Source organism: Mus caroli, unplaced genomic scaffold (genome assembly GCF_978045245.1).
Source record: "Mus caroli unplaced genomic scaffold, Mus_caroli_1 scaffold_1, whole genome shotgun sequence".
Lineage (NCBI taxonomy): Eukaryota > Metazoa > Chordata > Mammalia > Rodentia > Muridae > Mus > Mus caroli.
In genome coordinates this window covers 35,705,886-35,726,069 of record NW_028227256.1, presented here as the reverse complement: position 1 = coordinate 35,726,069, position 20,184 = coordinate 35,705,886, and the positions used below count along the sequence as shown (strand labels likewise).

Here is a 20,184-nt window from a genome sequence, read left to right as displayed (position 1 = left end):
GTTGATTAATAGAAGCATGGCATTTTTTAAAAGGAATTCCTCACCCTTTTGGAATCATGCCCCAAGTTATTACCAGATGAATAAGACAGTCTGCCTGTTGTCCAGGGAGGCAGAGAAGTAGGAGAAGCCATGAGTTACTGAAGCTGCAGATGGACCAATGAGACTTCACTCTCCATGTCCTCTCTGCTCTAGTCTTGTGGTGGGGTTCCTGCAGGCTTTACAGCAGGCAAGGAAGATGATCAGGGGCTGGGAAGAATGAAACTCAGCCCCATTTTTTTATACCCACTTCCCATTCTTTGTTGGGATTATCGAATCCCCTGCAATAACACAAATCAGATGCTTCTGAGGTAGAAGACCTAGTCCTACCCACAGACCTGAAGGTTTGCCAGACAAACTCAGATTCTAGAGTCCGGATCCCACCCACTAGGAGTCTGTTTCTTTCTGGGCTTCGAGGTATGCACCTGCTTTTGCTTTCAAAGGGAACCTGGCTGGGCCTGAGATCTCTGGCTTTCCCTGCCTTTTTTATTTTTTATTTTTTAATCCACAGAGACAGTGAATCAGCTCTTGCTACCCCAATGGACCTCATCAAGACAACATCGCTTTCATTTTTTGAAGTTTTAACTTAAGCACTTTCTTATTATCTGTTTGTGCACTCACTTGTGTGCATGGGAAATATCCCTGTGCTTTGGTTTTTGTTAAGTGACAATAAACTATTTGCAGTTTCCAGAGTATCTAACTACAGAGGGGCTTCCCAACCATCAGGAGTCAGGGCTGCAGTTTCCTTGGTTACCTTTGTCTGACTGCTCACCTGCCTGGTATCAAGACCATTACCAGAATGAAGATGTATCACCCCTAAGGATTTCCTTACGTAACATTGTATCCATGTCCTTTCTTCCAGCTCCATTTGACTTCCAATCTGTTTATTATTGTGGTTTCATTTGTATTTCAAAAGGTTTAATGTAAACTGGATAATTTATATGTACGTATGTAAATAATCTTCATTGTCTGGATTCTTGTGTCTCTGGGGAGCGCTGGGTGTCTTTTGCACGACCTTATTATCTTAGGGATGATCTAAGGGCTTGGAAACTTTGCCTTCTTTGCTATCTACAAGCCTAGGGTCGTCTATGCAGCATGGCCTTGTGGAAGCAGCAGGTACCTAAATGCAGGAGAGCTGGGTGGAGGGTCACGAGGACACTGGGATGCTCGGCTCCAGCCTGCGCAACGACTCCGCAGCGGCGGGAAGAGCATGCGCACGCACACGCGCGGGGCCGCCTGCGGGGGAGCAGAAAAAAAAAAAAAGGTTCAATCCGGACGCCGGCGCTGTGAGGTGGTCGCCACGCTCCCACGGTCACTTGGCTGACGTGAGCCACTGGGGCGCGCACTGGGACGCGCACGGCGTCTCGCACGAGCTGGGGCTGGGCCGCGTGCGCTGCGCTGCGCTTCCTCCGGGCCCGTCGCGCGTGGTCCCCGCGGCTCGCAGCACCCGGTCCGCCGACGCGCGTGGCTGACGGTGAAGAGGGCAGAAGCCGCGCTCTGGCTGCCAAGAACCCCCGTCTCTGCGCCATGAGTCCCGAGCCCGCACCTCCGGAGCCGCAGAGCGTGCGCCGCAGCCTCGAGGAACCCCCGGAGGAGCCCCAGGGTCAGGGCTCCGCGGCCTTCCTCGCCGGCGACTACGAGGTGGCGGCCGAGCTCTTCCGCTCGCTGCTGGCCGGCCTGGCGCAGCCGGAGCGTGGCCTGTGCTTGCAGCTGGGGGAAGCGCTGGCCCGCGCAGGCCGCCTGCCCGAGGCCATCGGCGCGTTCCGCGGCGCCGCGCTGCTCGGCCCGCTGCAGCCTGGAGAGCTCTCGGAGCTGGCGAGCGGCCTGGCGCGCGCCCTGGGCCTGCGCGAGAAACGACCGCCTGTGGCGGCGAGGCCCAGCGGCTGCGCGTCCGGGGCCCCGGGGCCCGTGGCGCCGCGCGAGCTGCTGGGCTGTCCGCGCTGCGGGCGGCTGCTCTACAAGCCGGTGACGTTGTCCAGCGGGCTCACGGTGTGCAAGCGCTGCGTGGAGCAGGTGCCGGTGCGGGCGCAGGCCCGGCGCGTGAACGTGATGCTGAGCGGGCTGCTGGAGAGGTGCTTCCCTGCCGAGTGTCGCCTGCGCAGGCTGGCGTGCCAGGCGCGGGGACTGCATCGCCAGCAGCAACCCGAGGCCGCGCTGCTCAGGTGCCAGCAGGCCCTGGACATGGGTGAGTCAGCCTCGAGGGTGACCACGGGGCTGGGCGGTGGCCGATGGCCTTTTAATTTCAGCGGTAGTAAGGTGCACAGCCTCACCCTGCAGGGTGGCCAGTGTCATACAACAGGTGCATCGCGCTGTGGCTTTCCCAAGGCTGCAGTGCATTCTGTAAAGCAGTGTAGCATAAGCCGCGTAGTGTAATGAGTCTTATGGTAGATATGTTGAGCAGAGTGACCAGAGGCCAATGATATTTTATCTTAACAGTGGTTTCCACTCTGTATCCTTATGTGTCTTATGTATTTAAAAGATCAGTCTTTTACTTCATTTTTATTTTATTTATTTTTTTTATGGTCTGTTGTGGCTTTTTTTTCCCATTCACTGCACTCCAGAGGTCAAGGTCAGACAGGACATTTTCATTTGAAGACCTTCACCTGTGTTTAGATGTTGAAGAAGATGAGAGCGGTCTCATGCAAAATGTCTTCCTGGAAAATTGTTTGGTAGTGTCCATTTCAAAGAGGTACATATACATGTGTACCAAATGACTGTATAGAGTGTATACATACCATCATTAAAGTTACTTCCAGGGCTGGAGAGATGATGGCTCACTGGTTAAGACTACTTTTTGCTCTCGACCCCCAGAGTTGGTTCTCAGCATTCACTTGTGGGAATTACAAAGTTCTAGGGGACCTGGCGCCCTCTTCTGACCACATCGGAAACTAGTCAGGCTCAAAGTGCAAATAGATACACTGTGGCAAAGCATTCACACACATAAATGAAAAGTTAAAGTGGAAAGCAAGTATCCAGTAAGAGCAGAATGGGAGAGTATATTATATTCTAATGCCTTAGTGAGGAGAAAGGAAACAGAGCAGCTGCAGTACACAGTATGGAGCGAACCCCACAGACACATTGCATGGAGAGAGCAACTAGGCTGCCAGGCCTGTTAGAACAGCTGCAATGTCAGCTACTTGGAGCTGGAGGTAGAAGAGTAGCAAGTTTACCTGCCCGGGCTGTTGAGTGGTTCTTAACAATGAAAAACTGGGGGTTGTCTTAGTTAGGGTATTACTGCTGTGAACAGGCACCATGACCAAGGCAACTCTTATAAGAACAACAATTAATTGGGGCTGGCTTACAGGTTCAGAGGTTCAGTTCATTATCCTCAAGGCAGGAACATGGCACCATCCAGGCAGCCATGGTATAGGAGGAGCTGAGAGTTCTACCTCTTCATCTGAAGGCTGATAGTAGAAGACTCAATTCCATGCAGCTAGGATAAGGGTCTTAAAGGCCACACCCACAGTGACACATCTGCTCCAACAAGGCTACACTTACTCCAACAGGGCCACACCTTCTAATAGTGCCACTCTCTGGGCCAAGAACATACAAACCATCACATTCCACTCCCTGGCCCCCATAGGCTTGTTCAAACATGTGAGTGGGGGGGGGGGCAAACCTAAACATAGCATAATAAAAAATACATATAGTTCAACATCCAAAGCCCCCAAAGTCTATAGAAGTCTCAACAGTATTAAAAGTTGAAACTTCAAGGTCTCTTCTGAGATTCATCCAATCACTTAACTATAATCCACAAAGCAAGACAGGACACCAGCTGGACAAAGTCCAAATCCTGCATCTTCATGTCTGATGTCAAAGCAGTCTTCAAATCTCCAACTCCTTTTTCATCTTTGTTGACTGCAACAAACTGCTGGCTGCACTGGTTCCAATCCTGGTTAGCAGCTTTCCTTAGGAGGTAGCCCATGGCTCTGGCATCTTGAACATCTTGGGGTCCCCAAAGCAACTTCAGTGTTAAGCTTCTTCTTTCAATGTCTGGGATCTACACATGATCTTCTGGGCACCTCCAAAGGGCTGGTGTCACTTCTCCAGCTCTGCCCTCTGTAGCACTCTAGGTTCAGGTTGATCCACTCCATTGCTGCTGCTGTTCTTGGTGATCATCCCATGGTACTGGCGTCTCCAATACACTGGATTCTTCTGATTGAACTAGGCTTCACCAATAGCCTATCATAGGCTTTCTTCATGGTGCTAAGCCTCAACTCCTTTGCATGACCCCTCCAGTCCTGGGCAGTCAACTACAAATGAGGCTGCACCTTCACCAATGGCCCTCCATGGCCTCTCACAGTGCCAAGTTTCAGTTGTTCTCCATGACCCCTTCATGCCTTCAAAACCAGTACCACCTGGGTGATTCTTTCACATTCCCAAGAACAGCTGCAGCCTGAGGTTACCTCTGGAACACAGCTTATATGTACTCTCAGAAAACACTTCCCAGAAGATTTCACCTCAGTAATGGTGGTCTCTTCTTAATCATCACTAATTTCTTAGCTCAAACTAGCCAGTCTCAATTGTCCCAGTAGACTCTTCTATTTTTCACTCTAAAGCCAGAGCCAAATGGCTGAAGCTGCCATGTTCCACTGCTTTCTGGGGTTAAACATGGCTGGCCCCCTTATTCTATTACAGCTTTTTGTTTTCAGACTCCTGCTCTGCCTAAGCATGGCTTTCCTGGAACTTGCTCTGTAGATTGACCTTAAATTTAGAGATCTACAGGCCTGTCTCCTAAACACTGGGATTAAAGGTGTGTGGCCCAACAAGTCTGGATTTAAATTCTTCTTCACTTAGAGCCTGCTCTGTCCCAGGCTGGCCTTAAACTCAGAGATCCACTTAGCATTATTTTCTGGGATTAAAGGTATGTACCACCATGCCTGGATCTAAATGAAGCTGGGTAGGATCTTGCCCCAAAGTCCCACTCCCTTAATCTGCCATCTCCTAGATCACAGGATTCTGCTCCATTTCACTTCCTGGTGCCCCTTTAATACTTGAACCATATATTTTATATTTTTCCTTTCTAAGCTTGCTAGGAGTGTTCAAGACACTCTTCATGAGACTTAACCAAGAACAAAGTCTATGATGGTCATTTCTGAGACGTCCTTTGTCAATGCAATTAATCTGAGTCTCTTCATCTTAGCCTCAGGCAGCCTCTTCAGACAAGGACAAAAAAATAGCCACATTCTTCACCAAAATACTACAAAAAACTATCTCTAGGTCACAACCTGAAATTCTCCACTGAAACCTCTTGGAACAGGTCTGCACAGTTCAAATCACTCTCATATTCGCGCTAGGATAGCCTACTAAGCCCCATTTAAAGCATTCCACAGCTTTCCAAATCCAAAGTCCCCAAATCCACATTTTTCCAAACAAAAACATGGTCAGATCTATCACAGAAATACCCCAGTCTCTGGTACCAAGTTCTGTCAACTTTAGTTAGGGTTTTACTTCTGTGAACAGGCACCATGGCCAAGGCAACTCTTATAAGAACAACAGTTAATTGGGGCTGGCTTACAGGTTCAGAGGTTCAGAGGTTCAGTTCATTATCCTCAAGGCAGGAGCATGGCACCATCCAGGCAGCCATGGTACAGGAGGAGCTGAGAGTTCTACCTCTTCATCTGAAGGCTGCTAGCAGAAGACTGACTTCCAAGCAGCTAGGATGAGGGTCTTAAAGGCCACAACAACAGTGACAAACCTGCTCCAACAAGGCCATACCTACTCCAACAGGGCCACACCTTCTAATAGTGCCACTCCCTGGGCCAAGCATATACAAACCATCACATGGGCTATAACTCAGTGGCTAGGATGGCTGCTTATGGAGTGTCAGATTCGATATTCTATATCACACTTCACCCCCCCCCCAAAAAAAAAACTGAAAAAGAAGAAAAGAAACAACCACCAGACACAAAAGCATTTTTACTGTGATTCCAATTGTTTGAGGGTAAGCATGCAAGTCACTCCAGGGTGTAAGAGGTAAGAGTGGTGGTTATTTTGGGTAAGGAGACTATTGGATATGAGGAAGCATGGGGGGAACCTGTGGGCAGGAATGTAGTTGGGGATGGCAATTACATGTGTATTACCTCTCTGATACGTTCATAAACTATATAATTTTGTCTTGTCTTTTTGTGTGAATATATATATGTATGTATGTATTTTAGAACTCAGTTTACAAGTTTAAAACTGTGACAATTTCAATCAATTTGTATTACAACTTACATTGAATATGGCCCATATTAATGTTTATTCAGAGAGTAGAAAAGAAAATCAGGACTTCTATTTTCAGCAGTCATAAATGAAAAAGGAGACTGAGGCGGTAGCTCAGTGGTAGTGTGAATGCTTATTATTTATGAGGCCATGAGTTCGATTCCCAGCACTGCACAAAGAAACACACACACACACTATTAAATTTTGTGATGAATTAGCTCAACTTAGAGGTTTTGGTACAATAAGAAAGACCACAAATGTGTGGAATTAGAGAGTTTGTGTTTGTAGCAATCATTATCACTCTGTCCCAAACACTTATTTCTTGATTTCTTCCACAGACAAGATAACATTCACCCACGTTACATAGAGGCTTTACCAATAAGTTGTGAATGTAAATAAATAAATACATATGTTAAAGATATGTATGAAAAGATAATGAGTTCAGCAGATAATTGGCTACACACACATATATGCACATACATACACACACATACTTACACACCTACACACATAAATTCATACACACATACATGCACATACATATGTACTCACATACATACATATACACACATACACACCCACATAATACAAACATACATACATACATATACACGCACAAATACACATACATATACATACATACATACACACCCACACATACACATATATATATATACATACACACATACATATACAACATACACACATACATATGCACACTCACACATATACATACACACATATACCCATGCATACATACATACACATACATATATACACATATATACATACATATTCACACACATACATACTTACATACGTAGACACATGCACACACACATACACATATATACACATATACTCACATACATGTACATACACACATACACGCAAATATATACACATGCTTACACTTACACATACCCACAGTCATACACACAAAGACTAGATAATCTAGGGTTGTGTCTGACGTTAGAAGTTAATTGGATGGGTTAAAAAATAAACAAACCAGACTGCACACATCAGAAGTTTGGATGGAAAATCCCAGAAATGAGTTGTGTTGGTTGGGTTTTGTCAACTTAATGTAAGCTAGAGTTGTCTGAGAAGAGGAGATATCTATTAAGAAAATGACCCCGTCTAGTTTGTCTGTAGACAAGCCCATGCAACATATTCTTAACGGATGATTGTTTCAGAAGGGGCAAGCTCACTGTGGGCATGCTAGCCCTGGGAAGGCATGTGAGCCAGAGAAGAGCAAGCCAGTAACCAGTATCACTCCATAGCTCAGCTTCTGCCTTGAATTCCTACCTTGACTTCCCTCGATGGACTGTGACCTGGGATATATAAGCCAAATAAATGCTTTCTTCCCCAAGTTGCTTTAAGTCATGGTCTTTATCATAGCAATACAAAGGAAACCAAGATACAAATTAACAGAATGTGTCCTTACTGGATCACAGTGAGACCAAGGTTGAATACAGCAAAAGGGTGGTGGGCACAGTCAAAGGTTCTGAGGTCTATGAAGCTGGAACCCTGGATGAAGAGTGAAGAGAAAGGCCAGGAGAATACTTAAGGAAAAAGAAAAGCCAAGATTTTCCTGTAGTTGATGAAAAACTGTGACTCACTGAATCGAGATTCCTGACATGAGGAAAAGTTTGAAAGCAGTTAGAGAAGACCGGCAGCCGACTTCCACACAAAGCTAATGAACCTGGAAGATGGAGGGATGACATCTTTAGATTCCTCAAAGGATAAGCAAAGAATTAAAAAGCTTTTCCAAAAGTTTTCTTCCAACCAGAAATGCCCTTCAGAAATGGAAAGGAGGTCGGGATGCTGTAGGCCAAAGCTACAGGCAGCACTGAAGGACATGATTGGTATCAGAATTGAGCTCTGTAGGGGCCTAAGGGAAAGGCTTCACTGAAGAAAAGCGTGCCAAGTGAAAGGACTAAGAATGGCATGGAGATGAGAAATGTAACCACATGAGTGAAAAGATGATGCTCAGTGGCATTTACAACTCACTTCTGGCAAAACATGGAGGGAGTGTAGAGCCAGGATGAGTGATGCATACTGTGCAGGAAATGTGCTGCCTCCGTGTGGTAACCACGGGAGACTTCTCTTGGTCACTTTGTATATTGTATTCAGTTGAGCAACTGGCAAAAGGATAAAATGTTGAAATGTAAAAGCTCTAGTTGAAACAACAAATATCTGATCCATCCAAAAGGTAGGGAAATAAAGAGGCCATTGAGATGGCTTAGCGAGCAGGTGAAGACACCAGCCTGGGGAGTCTTGAGTTCTGCCCTCAGAGACCACATGACTAAAGGGAATGGGCTGCACTTAGTGAGATGCACAGCAAGACAATACCCTCCCCAGACATGTATACACAATAACTTTTTTTTAAAGAACACAGTGGTAGGGAGTAAATGAGACGTTTGGAGAAGTGAGGATTTACTTTACACTGTAAGTGTAAAAGGTTGTTGGACTAGACTAGATGAAGCTAGTAGTGCTATATAGTGCTCATCTATCAGACACCTTTTGATAAAAAAGTCAGGAAGGTTCAGACTGATAATGAATGCAAATAAAGACAGACAGAAAGGGCTGTGACGTGACAAAGTCAGCATCAGGTAAACTAAAGGTGAAGTGTGTTAAGAGGGCTGGGGGTGTTTAGGATCTACGATCACGTTAAACAGGGAAAGGGCAGTGTTCCTGAGTGTGCACGTGACACGTGTGTGACATACACACCAGGCAACAAAAGCAAAGGGGGATAATTGGTGAGACAGGGAAATTAAAGAAGATAAGAGTATGTGTTGGAGTAAGACACCGTGGTGTTTCTATTTCATAGGTGTCCTTAAATAGAGTATCTGCAGAACATGGCACCTGTTCAGGACAATGGGCCTGTGGCTGCGTAGGCTAACTCGTGTAAGATAAACTCAACAGATATTATACATTGAAATTAAGCAGATTGAATTATCTGAACCCTAAACTTAAAGGAAAATTAAGCGACAGGTGAGCGCACTGTCTTCAAACATTTGGGAACAAGGCAGTGTGTTTTTAACATCACTTCTCTTACTCTTGTTTTCGGATGCCATGACAAAATACCACAAACTGGACAATTTAAAAAAGAAAGACATTGATTTCACATCGTTGTGAAGGCTAAGAAATGCACAGTATTGAAGTGCTAGCTAGCATCTGCTGAGGCACTTGCTCTGTAGTAGCAGAGGCATTGCACGGGGAGATGCAGTGCGGAGCACAGAGCTTGCTTAGATGGTGGGAACTAACTTGCCCTGTGATGACCTCATTAGCCTGTTTATCAAAGCAAAGCCCTCCTGGCCTGATCTCTTCATTAGGCCCTACCTCTTAACACCCCTTAACAATACAGCAGAATATCAATGTAAGCGTAGGGACTTCCAATCATACTGTTCCAAGTGGGTCAGATAAGAAATCATGATTAAAATAAGGAAACCTCTGACCTGGATGGAAGTGAAGGCATTATATTGAGCTGGTGAGAGGAGTCAGTGGATCAATCATTTGTGCAGAGGCCTGGCAATCTAACACGGACCCTCAGTTCTTACAGGGCTTCCGGAGGGAACAAGTTCCCAAGAGCTGTTTTCCAACATACACACGTGCACAGTGATGTGTGCATATCTGCATTCGCTAATTCATTAGTTAGAAAGACATAAACGTGGAAAATAGGATAAAACTGTTATACCAAGGTCAGCTTAAAGTCTGTGAACTCCTGGCTCCTGTTCTGATGTTAGAAAAAGAAAAGTAAATTGAATTCAAAGAATATGGAAAGAAAAAAGAATTAACAGCAGAAGTTAATGGCAAAACCAAACCAACCAAACAAACACAATGCATCATTCAGTGCTTCTAAACAAGCAAAGCTGCCAAAAAATATCCCCACGCTGAACTGAATGGTAACCCTGGAGGTCAGCACATCTCAGGTAGAGGTTAAGTTTTGTAGACCAACTGGCATACACACTTTTTAAAAAAAGGGTGGTGGTGGGGGGGGGAATTTTGTGGTACATCTTTAAAACACCATAGAGAACGAGGAATAAAAGTTTAGAAATGCCCACAATATCTGTGGAGTCATGACAGGTTTGATGTAACAACCGAGTTCCCCTATGATGAAAAACGGAGTCTTCCTAAAGAAGGGACAGAGGTGCTCACTGTCACGTCTGATACCTAGCATTAAACTAAAGGTGCTAGCCAGTACCATGAGGGGAAAATAAAAACAGTGTTAGATTGGAAAAGTTAAAAGTCACCTGCAGGTGCCTTATCAGCACACCACAGCAGAACTACCAGAAATTCCAAGAGAATTATCAAGAGTGTTGAATATAGAAGGTCAGTATAGGAAGTTCAGTGATGATTATGTCTGTAACAAACAAACAGAAAACAGAAATTAACCGCAACAAATTCCTCAGAAGTCTGAAATGACTGGAAGGTGTTTGCATCATCTGCTAGTGATTGAGTCAGAATGGTGGTCACTCTTACCAGGGATCTGCCAAGTGAGAGCACGCCCGATGAACTTGTCCTGAGAATGGCCTGGGTGGTGACCTCAGGGTTACTCAAGTAAAAGTTCAAAATACATATTTAAGATGTGGACTTAGTCAGTCCTCCATCACCCTGAGGCGGCAGCTCTTGAGAGTGTTGCTGCTCACCGTTGCCGTCCCCGGGGACCCAACACAAGTTCTACGGCTTTAGATGTTGGTTAATTGAACTTCTTCTAAATACTGTGGTTCTCTGCACTGCCTGTCTCACACATTTAACAGCCTTGACAGCAGAACAGTGACTCCATCCTGCTTGTGCTCGTCACCATGCAGGCTCACTCTGAGCAGCCGGAGGATGGGCTTCAACTAAACTCGAAATAAAAAATACACATTCTTCTGGTTGTCTCACAGGCGGTGTCTCAGGAGGCCTCCTGACACCTTCTTACAGGGGAGTTAACTGATGACCCTTCTGAAATTTGGGTCAGTGACTTGCCAGATGTGCATGTAAGATTTCTGACATACACCCCCTCCACACAAAAGAATTAAATTCTGCTCTTCCTCTCCCATTGATCTTTGAGTGGTTTATAGATTGTTTCCCTTGGCTTCATCAGTTTAAGTCTCCCCGATTAGAACATGGTTTGATTCATTTGATGTCTGTGTTGAGAAGTGAATCTCATTAGTTTTGGACTCCAGGAAAAGCAGCCTTTGGAATGGGAAGAGTAAACCTTAAGGCTTTGTCGGAAGAGAAGAGTGATCTGAAAGAGCAGAGAGGTACCCTTAACCCAGTCGACCTCAGGACGAAGCTAGCCTATAGCTAGTGTAAGCAGAGGGATGGTGGATTTCAAATCCAGGTGTTGCATCTGAGGGCTGTGTCACTTGTCATGAACTGGCCCAGGAAGAAGCACAAGAGTGACGTGAATGACTAATTTGAAAGAAGCTGCAATGTTGCTGAGGGATTGTCGTCTTCCAGCAAGGCAAGAAGACTTTCAGAGCTTGATTCCTTTATATCCCAGACCATAGAAAACCACAGGAACGTTTACATCTCCTTTTATGAGATAAGATGTGTGAACCGATCTTATGCATGTGCATAGATGAGAAATCCTGAGTGAATGCCTTAGTACCGGAGTCCAGCAGCCTGCTTTAAGAATATGAGGATGATTCGGCATCAGACAATTCTCTTAGCATAATCCACTGGAACAGGTTGAGGAAGACACAGTACTTCCATCTCTCAGATTCTGCAGCCTCCTCCTGGAACACAGCACCCCGCGCTAGGAATCTAGGACTGAAGGTAGCCTGGCTAATTTTATCAGTGATTGGATGTAATCTTTAATGTTAAGATTTTATATGGATGGATGTTTTACAGGCATGTGGAATGATCCATGTGCGGGAGTTACTGAAGAACACACTAATTAAACCAACTAGAAGCATATGAATTTTTTTAAGTTGGTGACCAAGAACTCATTTCTCAGAGCCTCTTGGTGCAGAAACTCAAGTGTTCAGCATTTTTTAAAGTCAGAACCCACAATCACATCAGGTTTTTTAAGGGTAGGAACAGCATCTGTATTTTTACAGAGCTTAATGGTATTTTTCCAGCCACTACATGACAGTTACCTTTAACTTACACTCACACTTATTTATTTCAGTTTTATGTTTTAGCTGGCACAGACATCAGTTGTTCTGGTTAATACATCTGGGCATGGGCAGGGCATGGACAGTCTCATCAAAAACACTTCCGTGGTGCCTGTGGCTGCTGGGATGGAAGACTGAGGAACATCTCCAAATAAAGTCAGGACAAAATGGCACCACCTTAGCTGTTTGACACATATGTGCCTGCTGTGCTGTCAAATGCCAGAAAAGGGTATGGCCTCTCCTGGAACTGGAGGTACAGATGGTTGTGAGCCACCATGTGGGTGCTGGGAGTTGAACCCAGGTCCTCTGGAAGAACCGCCAGTGCTCTTAACTACCGAGCCATCTCCCCAGCTCTAGACATACATAGTCTTTTAAACTTAAGAGTGGGTGGCAATGAGGCTCTGATTTAATCCCCACTGAGAGAGGGGGAGGATCAATCTCAGTATGTCACAGCAAGAGACTGAACGGGAAGGGTTGGAAACATTACAGTAGCAGAAAGTAAATTGTCTACACACAATGTGGCTATGTGAAAAAAACCCAAGGGAACCAGCTGGCAAACTGCCAGGATCTGAGAGAAATGAACACGGTGGGCACAGGGTGTAGGACCCATGGATTGGTCTCTGAAGCTCAGCTTGTAGTTCCAGTAGCATCTTTCATTAGATTTCTGAAAACCTCCAAAGGAGAGGCATCAAAATGCATGTGATTGTACAGCTAAGGAACTTTTACCTAATCTTTCAGTGAGGAATTATTAGTCTACAGTGATATTTCTGGTATAACAATGGGCTTTTTTTTTAAAGGCAGGTCCTATGAGAAGAATTAATTGTATGCCTTCTAGATAATGAAAATTCTCAATTTTCAAAATGTTTTCTTTCTTTTTTTCTTTTTCTTTCTTTTTTTTTCTTTTCTTTTTGATAACCCACTCAGCCCAAATAATGTTGCTCATATGTACATGGAGGACATTGTAACTTTTACAGCTCTGAGAGGAAAGGCATCCTGGCAGTCAGAAACCAAGGAATACCACAGAGTCAAACCACACAGCAAAGCCCACCCAGGAGATTTATTGGGAAAGCACAAAGGGTGAGAAGATGCCTCTGAGAAGCAGCAGAGAACTGAACAGGAGGCAGGCTTTATTGAGGGTTTCTGCAGGGGTGGGGGAGATTTCTACTTGCAGGGGGTGGGGGGATGGGATTGATGGAGTTACTGGAGCAAGCTTAGGAATTGGTGGGTTTTTTGAGCTCAGGGATTGGTCAGTTTTTTTGTGCTCAGAGATTGGTGGGATTTTTGAGCTCAGGGATTAATGGGATTTTTGATTGGTGAATTTTGGTAGGTTTTCAATCCCAAATGTGGGCTCAGACCTTTTGCCCTATATTCTCCTCTTTTTTGTTTATTATTAATAAACAACCACAGCTTTGGAAGGCATTATCATTAGACTACTTCCTGATGATTGGGGGCATCGAAGTCCTTGGATCTAACTTGGATCTAACTTGACCTTCAGTATCCGAATATGATTGGCAGGCACAGGCCTCTGGCTCTATAGCCAGGGGCTACTAATCCTGTGACAGCAACTGATTAAAATTCTGGTTAGAAATCTTTGGGTCCGTTGTTGAAGAAAACTAGACAAGAAGTCTATAAGGCAGAGTGTGGCTAGTAGGATTAAAGATAGGGGAAGGGGGACTTAAGACAGGCAGCATCCAGTTTTACTTTAACTGTCAGTGATCCACTGGCCACAGGCATTGAACTGTTTCCTGCATTTGTTTTGGAGATCTTCCTGGACTTGTCCAGTCTTGTCTTTGACCATATCAGATGATTGTGTAACACAGAAGCAACATTCCTCCCGTAGGAAGCGACAAAGATGACCTCTCTCTGCTATTAGTAAATGTAATCTTTGCTGATTTTGCAGCACTAGGGCAGCCAGTGAGTCTGTTTGGCTCTGGAGGGTAAGGGTGGTCTGAGCTACTCACTGGATGCCCTCAGAGGAAAATCTATAGTGAATAGCTAGGAGCCCTGTTAGTCCCACCCACTGCTCAGGTGGTTATACCCAGGACTGTGAGAAAGGATAGGACCTAAACCACTCATTTGTCTTGCAGACTGCTGTAAGCCCTGTGATAGGAACTGGCAAGGGCTCTTCCTTGGGTACCACCCCTAGTTTTTGAAAAAGGAACAGCAGGGCATAAGACCAACCTGCAGGTAGGCAGTCATAAACTCAAGTGCTGCAAAGATCAAGGTATTATGAACATTCAGATGTAAATGGCAGGCTTATAGAGGGTCAAGTAGTCCAGTGGGTGAGGCTACAGATGGTCTGACCTGGGAGGGACACACAACCAGAATTCTAAAGCAGCCAGGAAGTGTGCTGTTAGGTAGCTGATGTGTGGAGGTTAAAGTCTGAAATGCGATGAAATGACCATGAGGGCAGAGAGGACGAATCAGTATCATCTAGGGACGAAAGGATCTTTGAGGAGTGTTAGAGCACATCTTCTATCCTGTCTACACCCAGGAGTTAAGAGAGCAGGGTGTATACTTGGTGTTTTGCTCATGCTTGATGGACAGTTATGACAAAAGCTTTCCCGTGACTCCCATCTCCCAACTGGGGTACGATGTTCAGACTTCATAGCTAGAAGGAGCTTTGTCGGGGAACAGGAAGGACAGAAAAATGGTTTGGAGTAGAGGTAAGAGATAGCTTGAACCTACGGAATCTCCTTCCATTTCCCCTACAGCTGCAGCATTTGTGAAAGTCTCAAATAATATTGGGATCTAGGTGCCATTCAGTGGCCATTTGTATCAGTTATCTAAGGGGTCTTGAGGCTGAGTTTGAATGCAAAGGTGAACAAGTCTCAAGCCCTTCAGGTTGGATGCCAGGCGTAGCGGCTGGAGGTTTTCTAAAAGGTATCCTAAGGGGGAGTGAGAGGGTGTGGGGAGGAGAACTGTCACTGCAGCCTGTTCATGCCATGAACCTGGGAAGGATATTAATAAAGCTGGAATAGGAAGATGACAGTGGATATGATCATAGTCTACTGTATTCATATGTAGATTCTCAAGAATAGAGAAAATGTTGTTTAAAAAAATACAATGGCTCAGAGATTAAGAGCACTGGATATACTTACAGAGGTCCTGGGTTTGATTTCCAGAGACCATATGGCGGCCATGTATACATTATCAAAGATGGAACATTTAAGGTCTCATTGTGGATCAGAACTAACATAAACACTTTCACTTGACGTTGGTGTTGGAAGGTCTTTGAACCTTAAGAGAAATATTCTCTCTATGCCAAAGAATTCCATAATAGACCTGTATTACCAGAAACAAGAGTGAGCTGGGAAGACTTTTCCTGGGAAAATGTCACACACACACATGCACACGCACACACACACACACACACACACACCCCTACTCACCACAAATAGGTAGCCCATGGCAGACCAAAGGACAGACACTGACAAAGTCCAGATTGTTGAACCAGTGAGTTTTATTGTGGTTACTTACAGAAATGTTACTTACAGGAGCTGACATGACTCAATACAGGTCCTGACAGTTTACTCTTCTGTTGAATTTTCTGGGTGTGTGGCATGTATGTATGCAAAAGGACCAGTGTCTGCACAGGACACCCTAAGACCAAATTCTCAGCACAAGGAGATCTATCTGCTTCAGAGGAACAAGGGTCAGGGACAAAGGGACAAAGATGGGAGCTAGAAGAAGAGGAAGAAGAGAAAAACAGCAAGAGAGAGGAGGAGGAGACAAAGGACCACCTCTGGATAGAGATGAGACAGACATAGCCCATAGGCAAATGACAGTTTATAAAGGTACAAGGAGAAACCCAGGTATTTAATTTTAATTGAGCATGTTAATTAGGCGAGCCTAAGGGGGCTTCTGATTGCTGGTATTCAATAATTTGACGGCTGGACCTTGGTAGTCAGTCTCAGGAAGAGGAAGTGGCTAAATAAGGGAATGGATCTTGGGGGGGTCTAGCTTTAGAAATGTAATCTAACAGTTTTTCCCAAGGCAGAGGGGAGGAGCCGTGCTCACCATGCTCAGGTCTAGTGGAGCCCTTCCTTAGGTATGTGTTCATGTGTGTGTACAGTGTAGGTGCATATGAATGTGGAGGATAAACATTGGTGTCAGCTGTTTCTCTCACATGAATCCAGGCGTCCACGACTGAGGACCAAGCTCTGCTTTACCTCCTCAGTGCCGTGACTGCAGGCGTGTTCCAGTGCACCTGCCCTGTTCTTTTTCTATTTCAGTGCTGGGATCCAAGCTGAGGTCTTTATGCTTGTATGGCGAGCACCTCACTGACAGAGCCATCTCACAGATGCCTCTGATATTTTTTAAAGTGTGAATCTCTTAGCATGCTTCCCATGAAATGTATTTAAGGGAATATGTACAAAATCGTCGAGTCTAGAAGTGTTTCACATTTTAAAGGCTCTCTTTCTCTTTTTTAAGTCTTCCACCTCTAATTTAAAAATCCAAAGTCTGAAATACCCTCAAACATGAAGCTCAGATTCTAAAGCATTTTAGATTTGGATTATTGGGCTAAGTCCTTGGTTTATTATTGGACATTGCACTAGTGTGCTTAAAGGAACAGTACGTGTTAGTTTGTTTTTCTTGATGCATTCCGAAGTCTGATTAGATTTGTTTCTGTTTTCCTGAAAGAAACGCTGTAACTTACACCCGTTTAACGAGTGAACTCTACCTATGAGCACCGGGAGGAGTTGCCTCGGATTTCTCTTTGTGCTTATTTTCTAACAGTATTTTTAATGGCTGGAAACAATGTGTTTTAAAATGCAGTCATTTATATTTCTCCTGTCTACCAGCCCCGGATGACAACTCATTATTGCTGTTGCGAGCTGAGTTATATTTAACCATGAAGAACTATGATCAAGCCCTGCAGGATGCTGAGGCAGTTTGTCAGAGGGAACCTCTCCTGACCAAGGTGATTTATGCTTGTCAATTGACCTTAGTGATGATCTGTCTGATTAAGGTTATGGTGTGTGTGTGTCTGTCTGTCTGTCTGTCTTTCTGTGCATGCATGTGTGTGTGAGTATGTGTGAGTATGTGTGTACATATGGGGTAGTGTGTGTGAGTGTATGTATGTGTGTGTGGCTGTGCATGCATGGGAGTGTGTGTTAGAATATGTGAGAATGTGTGTGTAGATGTGGAATTGTGTATGCGTGTGTGCACTGTGTGTGCATGTGTGAGTATGCATGTATGCATGTATGTATGTATGTATGTGTATGTGGCTGTGCATGCATGGGAGTGCATGTGTATTTGAATATGTATTTGTAAGTATGTTTGTGCATGTGGGAGTGTGGGTATGCACTGTGTGACCATGTGTGAGTATGTATATATGTGTGTGTGTACATAGTGTATGTATGTGCAAATGTACTGTCATACTCACCTGTGTAGGTACAGGTAGTGGCCAGAGACACTGAGATGTGTGCCTCATTGCTTCTCCTGATTCAGGGTCTCACTGAGCCTCGAGCTCACTCCTTAGATAGGCTGGTAGGTTAGCAAGCCCCTAGGGTCCTCCTGTCCCCCTCACAGGATGCCACCCTCCCAGCTGTTTCCACATGGATGGTTGGGATCAGAACTCAAGTCCTCACACTTGTACAGCTAAGACATTGGTCCCAGCCCTAGGTCATGGTATTTTATTCATAAGTTAGCATGATTGTGATGAGGCACCTGAAGATAGTGCATATCTTCTCTATCTTATAGTAGTCTGAATTTAGCAATTATTTCATACTAAATCTAATTTATCAGACCAAGTTTATTCCTGGATTCAGATAATGCTTTTCCCTTGCTATTTATTTGCTAATGCGCTTTACTCTGTATACTATTTAGCTCAATGGTGAGCCATCAGCACAGTCTCAGAATCGTTGTTCAGAATGCCTGGGAGCAGATGAATTTAGGGATTTTGATTTAGGGACTTTCATATTTTGAGGATAGTCCCAGATATAATGATATAACTCAAGGCAAAGACAAGGTGTTACTTGATGCTTTATATACAAAAGTAATTAAAACTTTCATATGACTTCATACAGTATTTTTAAAGTTTTGTGCATGAAACAAAGCTTTATGTCTTAAAGGAACTCTGCTGGTGACATCAAGCCCCTGCTGAAGATGCTTTGCATTCTGGAAAATTTCTAGTTTTACAGTTTGGGGTTAGAAATGTCTATCCTGTATAGATAAGTTCAAAAGTTACATGAAATTAAATCCAAAGAATTGGAGAACAATATGATACTTTTGAGTAACTAGAAACCCAACAGGGAAACTGACCTCAAAATGACAGTTGGAAGTTACGAGTTGGTAAATAAGTGAATAGCACAGAAGACGATATACAGGATAGACACAGAGAAAATGAAAACCCAATCTAAGTAACAGAACAGAAAGAAAAATAAATGAGTTCTGTGGGATTATAAAGTGGTATAATGAATGTTCAGTTGGAACCACAGGAGGAGAAGAAAAATTGGAAAGATAATGGCTTTCAAATTTAGCAGGAAACATTAATTTCAGTTTCACAAGATGAACAAGAAACCACTCAAAATAAACTCAAATCACAATCAGTCTGCTCTTTAAGCTGGAATTGTTAAGAGTCTTGAATGTATCAAGAAAGCATGGCCTATGGGGAAACAGCAAGACAGATGGTTGACATCTCATGAGGAATCCTGGAGGCCATTCAACTTGGGAACAGCAAGATGGATAGTTAATGTCTCAAGAGGAATCATGGAGACCAGTAACCATGGGAACAGCAAGATGGATAATTGACACTTCATGAGGAATCATGGAGGCCAGTCAACATTGGATCAGCCTATTCAAAGTGGGAAGGAAAAACATCAGTGTGCCTGCGAAGCAGCACCCACAAAATGGAGTCTACTAGAAATTCATGCTAAGTGTGAAGACATGGGAAGATTTAAATGGCTTAGAAATGTAGTTTGAAAACACAGAGTATGCAAACGTTAAATGGCCATATGATCTCAAAGTATAGCAGAAGACACTAAAGGAATGTTTGAGACACACTGGGAGACGTCATCTCAACTTAATTGGCACTTGTAAAACACCGCCTTTAACTATATAGCATACATATCATTTAATGCCTAGTGGATTCAGTGTGCACAAAACAGTATTAAGATTAAAAATATTCACATCGTCACATGAAGGTTCTCTCAAAACAACTAAAATTAGAAGGTAACACGGAATAAAAGCTAGGAAATCTTTATGTATCTGCAACTTGTTTCTTAAACAATCCTTGGACAGAGAAGAAATCAAAAGGGAATTGTCCAACATTTAAATTAATGATAAGATACATTATACATTTAGCTTTTTACATGAAATTAGAGACATTCTTAGAGGAAATTTTATATTATTATCATCGCCTATTAAAGGAGAAGGTTCCAAATCTAGTCTCTTAACTTATGAAACTAGATCTAAACAAGCAAAATAAAACCAAGGTGAGGGACTGGAGATGACTTGATGGGTAAGGATGCATGCCGCTCTTCCAGGAACCTTGAGTTTGGCCACAGTGGGTGGTTCACAACGGAGCATCCTACAACTCTCTCCAATGTCTTCAGAAACCTGCACACATATGGCATATAAACATAGACAGTCACATGTAGATACATAAATAAAAATAAATCTTATTAAACCAAGGTGAACAAAAGAAAGGAAAAAAAATGTAAGATTGACAGTCAATTAGTGGAACCAGAAAACGCACATTATAAAAACAAGAATTTGGTGAGTCGATCTTCAAACTTTTGAAACTCTAGATCTTCAGAAGATATTGGTGCAGAGAAGAAAAGGTAAAGGCACATTAGGGGCATAAGAGGTGATCCTACCAATTCAGTAA

At 44.0% G+C, this 20,184-nt stretch overlaps 1 protein-coding gene across 1 annotated transcript in view; it reads left to right on the top strand.

Annotated features, from left to right (window-relative positions):
* Positions 1-1,321: 1,321 nt before the first annotated feature.
* Positions 1,322-20,184, top strand: part of Lonrf2 (LON peptidase N-terminal domain and ring finger 2) — a 42,173-nt gene continuing 23,310 nt past the window's right edge. Inside the window, exons 1-2 of the mRNA XM_021155427.2 lie at positions 1,322-2,221; positions 17,156-17,274. Coding sequence (XP_021011086.1) covers positions 1,564-2,221; positions 17,156-17,274 — 777 coding nt within the window. The 5' untranslated portion in view covers positions 1,322-1,563. The remainder of the gene's footprint in view (positions 2,222-17,155; positions 17,275-20,184) is intronic.